Source organism: Marmota marmota, unplaced genomic scaffold (assembly GCF_001458135.2).
Source record: "Marmota marmota marmota unplaced genomic scaffold, marMar, whole genome shotgun sequence".
Classification (NCBI taxonomy): Eukaryota; Metazoa; Chordata; class Mammalia; order Rodentia; family Sciuridae; genus Marmota; species Marmota marmota.
In genome coordinates, this window is record NW_026000242.1 from 16479300 (window position 1) to 16488283 (window position 8984).

The window sequence follows — 8984 nt, forward strand, 5'->3', positions numbered from 1 at the left end:
GTCGTTTTGTACAAATGAGGTCATTCTGGTCTTAATTGGCCCTGTGCACTCTACTTTTTGCTTTCTGTTCCATGTTTTGTGACCAGAGGTTATTGGAAGGATAATCCCTCTGTGGATATTCACTGCTTTGGGGGCATGTTGCCAAAGGGAAAGTTATCTTAGCTTAGAAACTGCCAACCCAGTGCAAGAGCCCCAGATCCCAGGGGTGCTGAGCCAGTGACTGATGATGATTGGTTCAGGCTGGCCATGGTTTGGGTTGTTACAGCATACTTTTCATGTATACTACAACCACTGCATCTGCTTCATTCTCTTTAGATTGCTCAGCTGCTCCACTGATTCTTGGCTCAGGAATGATTATTCTTTCCTAGGTGCATTGCATTTACTCTGTTTTGATTCTAGCCTGATGAATAGGAACATCTGTATCCATTTGAGATAATCTTTTAACCCAGTGTAAATGGAAAATACCTGCTGAAAGAAGTTGCTCTGTACCTTTCCTTTGAACACTCAGATACTGATTTTTTCCCTAAAATTAATTTGTGAATTGGCTTGGCTAACATGAATATATTTGAGGCCTTAGATTCACACTGTGAAAGGGTCTTTCTATGTGATAGCGTAGAGTAGGTCTCAGTGGATGCCCCTGGTTTAATTTAAGCTCACTTTCTTCTGACTTTAAAATAATCATTTCCTGCCAAGGAGGAGGTTACAGGTTTGATGAGTGTTAGGGAGATTGTCACACCTATCTTGCATGTTTTATAAAGGGATGAATATGAAGAGGGTAGACATAGACCTCTGTAGTCTCTTTTGATTTATATCTTTAAGACAGCCACTTTGAAGGAGTAGGATTAGATATTGATATGTATTAATTCTTCTTAGGTGCCAACACCATGCTGGATGTCTTTACAGATTACCTTTTTTATAGGTACTAGGTTTGTATAGTTAATTAGCAGCAGTCCTTGAGATTACCAAGTTAGGGTTCTGCCTCATATCTCAAAGGTTTTGTGTTATATAATGGATCAATGTTTTGATAAGTTTTTGATAGCTTTTTTCTGTTTGAATGATTATAGGTTTTTATTATTTAAAAAGCTTACTCTCTTGATGCTGAGAATTTGACTCTTCTTAATATAACTTCTTAATAGAATCTATTTTCTGGGATATTTGAGTGCATTCATAGTTCCCGGAGTTTGAAACTCCAAGTTCAGGCCTGATAGCCTAAATAAGTCAGAAAATAACTTCTTTTTTTTTTTTTTTCAGTTTTTAACAATGAACTTTTATTGGCATAAAGTTGTACTTATTTGGATATTGTCTCTAGCTGCATACATGCTATAATGGCAAAATTCAGCACTTGTGACAGAGATTACATGGCCTTTAAAACCTTTCTGGCCTCTGTAGGCAAACCTTTACAGATTGCTGCTTTACGGATTCTGGAATCAGAAGCAAATAGTTCAACATCTAGCTTTTTAGTTAGATCACATTCCAGCCTTAGGTTCCCAAAAGCTTTTATCCTCAAATAATTATTTTTATTTTTATTTTTTCAGAAAATAACTTCTTGATCTAGAATTTAAAAATTCTATCTTGAGCTGTCCTGGGGAGGAGAGGATTATAAAATTCAGTCATGAGCTGCTTACATATTTGTTACAGACCCCATTTTTTTCCCATAGTAGTTGTGGCCCTTGTAGGGGCTCCAGAAAGAATCCTTGCTTGAAATCTCTTGGAACACTGAGGAAGTCAGGCTGACTGCTACTTGAAATGATGGCTGTGGGGCTCTGGACCACCTGCTTCCCATCCTTCTCTAGCCTTCCCATTAGTCTCCTCAGATGTACAACTAATGGGGAAAAAAGAAAGATCATCTAATTTTAAAAAATATCTCTTGTTATATAGTGGGCTGCATAACTCAATTCATTACTGCTTGCTACACCATTCTTGAAAGTCTTGTTAAAGCATAAAATGTTAAGATGTTCCCTTTCATTTCAGTTGGTCATTACCTCATGCAGATATACAAGCTGGGCAGGAAGAACTATGACCTAGATTTCTGTAGTATACCCTCCCACTTCTCCCAAGGTCTCCATTGATTGTAGGCAGCCAATGAATATTTCACTGAAATTCATTGATGGTTCAAAATAAAATTGAGGAAAAAAATAGAAAATATTATCATACTTGAAATTGGGAAATTTTGGGTAAATGCTGAATGCCTCATTAGTTTCTGCAGGGAAAATATATGGCCTAGTGCAAAATGTGTTCATATTATAAAGTGAAAACTTGTGAGATAAATTAAAAGCTGCATTTTTTGCTTAGAATGCTTAAAACGAGAATGACACTGATTTGCTGATAATGTATTTTTGTTGTTGTTGTTATCTTGTAGCCTCAGACGATACAGCAAACTCTCAAGAGGACATTGCAGTATTATGAACATCAAGTTATTGGGTGAGTAAAAATGGGTTTTGTTCATTAATGGGGACAAAATTAAAGGTGATTACTTACAAACAGGTGTTGAACATGTGGTCATTCTGTTATACATGTCAACCTTATCTCATAGCGGCTATGTTCTCAAAGTGTGTGTGTGGGGGGACTGACGAGGGTCCCTTGGAGTGATTTCCTTTGGTTTATTTGTATTTAATTCTTTTACATGAGGTTTCTTTTTTGTTATTGCTCTCCTTTCCTTTTTGTCCTGCTTGTGTTCTTACTCTCTCATTCCATGACTGAATCTCATAATTTGGCCTTCCTGCTGTGGTAAGATTTATTGATACCAACTAAGAGGCTTTGAATGTTAGAATCTTTAGGCAGAGTTTAATCAAAATACCTATTGATTTAGCTAGAGTAACTTGCTACATATTTTTCTGAATTATTCCCTATTTCTAAAATAGGATATGGTATAAAGATTTGATATCAAAAGGTAAGAATTCAATGTCTCTCTAGCACTTAGAACTTTTATCTCTTTTGTAAAATGTGATGATGGTGATAATAACTAAGTCAAAGATCAGATGTCATAATGAAATGATATAATTTCAATGAAAGTATTTTATGAACAGAAAACTCCAAATGAGAACCAGGTATACTTTTGATTTTGATTTGCTTGGCAAAAGGCAATTGCTGGACAAAAGCCTAAGTTTACTTTCTTGTGCATTGTAGCTTTTAAAATTCATTGACATTAGAGGCAATGTACATTTTTAAATCACCTTGTTGGTATTCTTTATATGCTTACAATGATTTATCTTTGTAAGATTTTTAAGAACTTTTGAGAAGTCACAATTCAAAACCTGCTACTTATTAAAATATCAGGGATCATTTTACATTATGGCTAGTGGTCATTGCAATAGGGATTAGTACATATTTTTGGGTATTTTGTGGTAGTGTGATTTTTTTATTTTAACAAAACAGAAGGGAAGAAAAGGAACTAAAAATTAATCTCGGTACCTAGTACAATACCATGTACTTTTAAGTGCTTGATGATTGCTAATTGTCATTTCGAAGGGAATTGCTTTGAAATTTTGTCATACTAATCCTCAAGAGTGCAGTACTAGGAAAAACATTATTTAAACTCATGAGATGGCTTTTAGTTTGAGGCCATTAGTGATTTCAAATGGTTTATCCTAATGGAGCTAAAGAATGTCAAATTAATCTTTCCCCACACATTCTAAAATAAAACTTAATCACTCTCATTGAGCTTGCTACTTTCAAAGTATGGTGTATGGATTAAATTAGTTTAGAACAGTTTCTTGTATGTGGCCATCACTACATGTTTGCTCTTATGTTTATTAATTGCTATTAATATTTTTATGATAATACCAATCATCAAACCCAAATTAGTTTCTAGAATTATGAATGTTCTCTCTGTTCTAAAACTAAATAACTGAGATGATATTCTCACTTTTGAACTCAACTAGGGCTTCAAGGCAAATTGGAATGGCACTCTTAAGATATGATCAAAATAGATAAGTATATTGCAATAATCAGCAGAACATTTTTTTTTGCCATTAGTGGGATGATGCATTCTCTTTTACCTAAGAGCCTCAGCTCTCCTCTCTAGACAGACATGGCCTGTGATGTCCTTGTTCATTGCCTAACTGGTCTTTTCCTAGTTTGTTTATTACAGATGTAACATAAAGAATAAAGAGAATTTGTTAGAGGTCGGTTCTGATGTCCAACTTGATCCAAATAGAGCTATTGGCTACTTTTGTTGGGTGTGGCTGACTCTTGGATGTGAAGCACCTTTGCTCTCTCTTTGCCTCATGCCATGGGCACAGACAGGGCTGGCTGGCAGCAGTTTGTCACACTTGCCTTTCTTAACTTCGTCTTCCCTTCTTCACTTTTCCTCATCTTATGGCTTCAGGTCCCAATTCCCTCTTTTGCCTTTTAGACTCCATCTTTCTGTTTTCTATTGCTGTCTTCAAAACTGCAAAAAGAGAACAGCTAATATCACTAACACTTGGACTAAAATGTGTTCACACCTATGTGTTGTTTCTCTTAAGAAACACAATTTAAGGCTTTTTATCTCTAACTGTGAAAAGGAATGTGTTTCTTACAGTTAAGGGGATTTCAGGCAATGGAGAATAAGTAATGGCAAGCATTATTTTACATATCTGGGGGGAGGTGGGAGAGAGAAGGAGATACTTTTTTTTATTTTCTGAAATGGGGATTTCCTAAGGCTTATCTTGAAGTAACTCAGCTTAGGTGCCTTGAATTGTGGTGCTGAATCAGGGTGGATGAGAGGGTAGGGGTTAGCCCTTCTCTTTTTAAGTTCTTAATTTACCCTCCAACCACTGACCTTCCCATTCTCCCTTTCCTCTTCTCAAAACTCTGCCTTAGAGCTGCTTTATTTATCAGAGCTCTGGGATAGTGTATCATGCTCCTTGAATTCTTATGCTTGTTGCCCATAGAAACTCTGTGAGGCTTTTTTCGTCTCCCAAGACCTAGACTTGAATTCAGGGAGCAGCTGTTCAAAGGATCACAGATGGAGGATTGGGAGGGAGTAGATGAGGGAACGTTTTCTTGGGGAGTAAGATAACCTTTCTGTGCCAGCCACTATATCTTTAAACATTTATCCTACTCCTTAATCTATCCATTCACTCATTCATTTATTTATTCATAGAGATCACTTACATTGGGAAAAAGAGTGCTAAAATAATTTATTCATGCTGTGTGATAAATCTTCCTTTCATCTCTACTGCCATCATCATCTCTCACTGAGGGATTCTGATCTAGTTTTCTGGCTTCTACTGTCCCTTAATACTGGGTTATCACTACACCAAAGTAATTAAAAAATGAGATCATGCTACTTTCTTATTTGAAACCAATAGTTCTCAAATATTAATGTGCATCAGTGGCCCCTTGAAGTCTTTTTAAAATGAAGTTTTCTGGACCTATTGTATTTGGGCTTTTCAGAGAAATAAAACCAATAGAACTTATGTTTTGTGTGTGTGTGTGTGTGTGTGTGAGAGAGAGAGAGAGAGAGAGAGAGAGAGAGAGAGAGAGAGAGAGAGATCAGAGGCTGAATAGTCTCCCAATGGCCATCTGTAGGCTAAGGCACTGAGTAAACAAGTAGCTGTTTGGTCCAAGAAGCTGGAAGCTTCAGAACAAGAGGGACCAATGATACAGCCCCAGTTTGTGACTGAAGGCCTAGAAGCTCCATGAGAGTTGCTGGTGCAAGTTTGGGTGTGAAGGCTGAAGAACCTGGAGCTTAATGTCCATGGGAAACAGTAAAAATCTCAGTGGTTTAAGAAGAGTTGATCATGCAGGTGTGTTTTAGCTTCCTTCTTTTTCCACTTTTTATTCCATCTGGGCCCCCAGCCATTGGGTGGTGCTGCCCATGCAGGCCTTCCACATGAAGTTGGCCGACCCACATGACAATCATTTCTGGAAACATCCTCACAGACATACCCAGGAGTGTGCCAGACTAAATTTTCCAAGCATCTCTCAATAGTGAGGTTGACAGCAAAGATTAACCACCACATTTACCCCTAGAGTTTCTAATTTTGTATATCTGGGGAGGTATCAAGTTCCAGGTAATACTGATGTTGCTGGTCCAGAGATCACACTTCAAAACACCTACTATAAACCATATAATGGTTTATTTTGATAGGGTATAGTCTGATTCTTTCTGTAATCTGATCTATACTTATGCTTCTAATTTTTTGTTTTATCACTCTATCCCTCTTTTCATTGCATTTCAATTCTTGGGTCCTCAACTGTACCAAACTTAGCCTCAAGGGCTCTGTATGTAATGCTCCATTTTCTTGGAATGCTCTGTACCCAGATGTTTAACATGGTTTATTTCTTTTGTGCATTCAGGTCTCTCATCAAAGGCCATCTATTAAGACAGGCCTGTCCTGAGCACCCAAGGAAAAGGAGTCCTCCAACCCCACCTGCAGTCATTTTCTCTTATACTACCCTTTATGATTTCATTTCATAGGGCTTATCATCAGCTGATATTATCTTGTTCATTGTCTCATTTTCCGTGTTACTTTTACATAAGTGCTTGGCATGTAGGAGGAATCAAGATCTTTCTTGGAGGGAGGGAATGAATAAATAAATAAATTGCATGCTAGAGGTATGTATACATAGGTTTTTAGGAGCATAGTGAATAAGAGAGTCGATTATGCATGGGAAGTATGTGCAAAATGAGGGGTTAAAATAATCTCCAGTGTATATTATGGTTGTAAATTTTATAGTTTTAGTATCCTGGGCCTTTTTCTTCATGACATAAATTATACTGATTCATATACATATTTTCTCATTTATACTTAATATTCTGCCCTGTGTATCTGATTGACTTTGTGGAAACTCTGATTACTCTATGAACTCTACACATTGGTGTTAACAAGAGCTTCTTGTTTGTGTAGCAATCTTCTTCCTTCAATATAAAATCAGAGATGGGTGGTGAATGTCTTTAACTCTGTTTCTACAGAATGGATAAGCTGTTGGGGCTATGTAGGATAGAGAGCACAGTGAGAAGTAGAAGGGATCAGTAGGAGACAGGGATTCAGTTTAGGAATTAAGAGGAACTCAGGATTGAGGAATATCTGTTTATGATGACATTTCTTTCTAATGTCTTTATTGCCATTTTCTTCTGCTTTTTCTTCTCTCTGTGGGTCTTTGTTCCATCTGGGCCCCCAGCCATTGGGTGGTGCTGCCCATGCAGGCTTTCCCCATGCAGTTGGCTGACCCACATGACAATCATTTCTGGAAACAAAGGGAGCAATTGTGCTTTGGAGGTAGATGGATAAGACTTCCTGGATGTAAAGTCATGTTCTACTATTGAATAATCTTTAGAAAATTACTTGAAATCCCTGAGCCTTTGTTTTCTCATTGAAAAGTGTGAATGACAATGGGATTAGGGTGAAGTTTAAATGGAATCTGAATGTTAATAATATGTGAAATCATATAATCAGGTAGTTACTACAGTGCCCAGGAAGCAAAGCTCACCAAAGCATCCACTGAGTTATTCTTACCTCTATTAGCATCTAACTCCTTTTTTCTTTTGTATTTTAGTTTTTATTCATTGTCTTTCACTTTATCCTCTTGCTGTCCTTTCCCATCCTCCTTAGACCTTTCAAGGTTAGGAATCCATTGATTAGCATTAGGAAGTAGACATGCCCAGTTCATGTTCCAGCTGTGGTTTTCTTCATAAAAATTCTTTTTGCTTTAGATTTTTTTACCTAATTTTTCTGTCTCTCGAGTGCCTGACCCACCTTCTCTAACTCATGTTTATACTGTATGACTCCCATTGGTCTGAGCCCAGACAGTGGGTTATGTGGCAGTGTCGACAAAGCAGAGATTTCTTTAGAAAAACTATCATGGAAAACAAATGATAGTCAATATTCCTGAGATCTGTGGTTCATCCATTCTGCATTTTAAACAATAAAGCTCAGAAGAATATGTATTCAGAATCATGACCTTCATGTTACAAGTTTTACGCATACACATTGTTAATATCACCATCAGGACTGTGGCCAGCCTCGTATTAGACTGGTGACACCATTTCCTATAGTCATCTAAAATTAATCTCTATTACTCTTATTATCACTGTGGGCCCTATGTTTGTTTTACACAGCTAACTTCTGTTCTATTTTTCTTTTGACAATTGAAAGGAGATTAAGCCAGAATAATTTCAGTAGAGCATTAGAAGTAAGAGTGGGTGAGCCCTGATTATTCTGGGAAACAAATTTCAAATATATTTCTTATGCTTTTATGGTCAGATTTTGTGATTATAAATTATCGTATCGACAGAAGGAAGATGGCGGCGAGGGGAGTGCATTGCCCCTGTGTGCTGCTTCACTGTGTGGGAGTATGACAAGTCAGGACGGCTAAAGGATATCTTGTTAGGAATTTCCAGCAATAGTGGGGTGCTCCGGAACCCGGAGGAAGGATTTCCATCGCACGAGGATCGGCTACGGGGACTCAAACGCGAGAGGTTTGTCGCACAGAGGGTAACACTGCTTATTCAGCAAATCGCCCCGCGGCTAGAGTCTGCAGCACGCGCTGGGATAGAGACGCAGGGTTACAGCGCTGCAGTCTCTGCCAGCCGCGCAAGCACCGTACTCAGGGCTGAATTCTGGGTTCGAGACGGGGGAAGGAAGCGGTCCATCTCGGTTCTCCACACCGGTCAGACCACAGAGGAGGCCAGCAGCCACCATGTTGGTAAACTGACGTCACCTCCCCTGTTTTCGACTGACCGCAGCTCATTCAGCCATAGATCAGGTAATTTCAGGCTGCAATTCGCCTGCGGCTTGCAGACAGATTGCTAGGGTTCAGCGCCTGGGTGCTTCTTAGAACCTGATCTTATCGGAGAGAACACCAAGCGCGGGGCGGCCGAGTTCCGGCTCCCGGAACTGTCCCGGAACCGCCCTGGCCCAGGGCTGTGGAGCCTGCGGAGGCTGCTTCTTGGACCCTGCCCCTATCAGAGCATACACCAAGCACTAAGCAGCCGAATTCCGGCTCCCGGAACTGAGCCCGCGGGGACTGCTTCTTGGAGCTTACACTTATAGGAG

At 38.8% G+C, this 8984-nt stretch overlaps 1 protein-coding gene across 1 annotated transcript in view; it reads left to right on the forward strand.

Annotated features, from left to right (window-relative positions):
* Nucleotides 1-8984, forward strand: part of Gucy1a2 (guanylate cyclase 1 soluble subunit alpha 2) — a gene marked incomplete at its 5' end in the record, with an annotated part of 260928 nt that overhangs the window by 23179 nt on the left and 228765 nt on the right. Inside the window, one exon of the mRNA XM_015489685.2 lies at nucleotides 2360-2421. Within this exon, the coding sequence (XP_015345171.2) occupies nucleotides 2360-2421 (62 nt within the window). The remainder of the gene's footprint in view (nucleotides 1-2359; nucleotides 2422-8984) is intronic.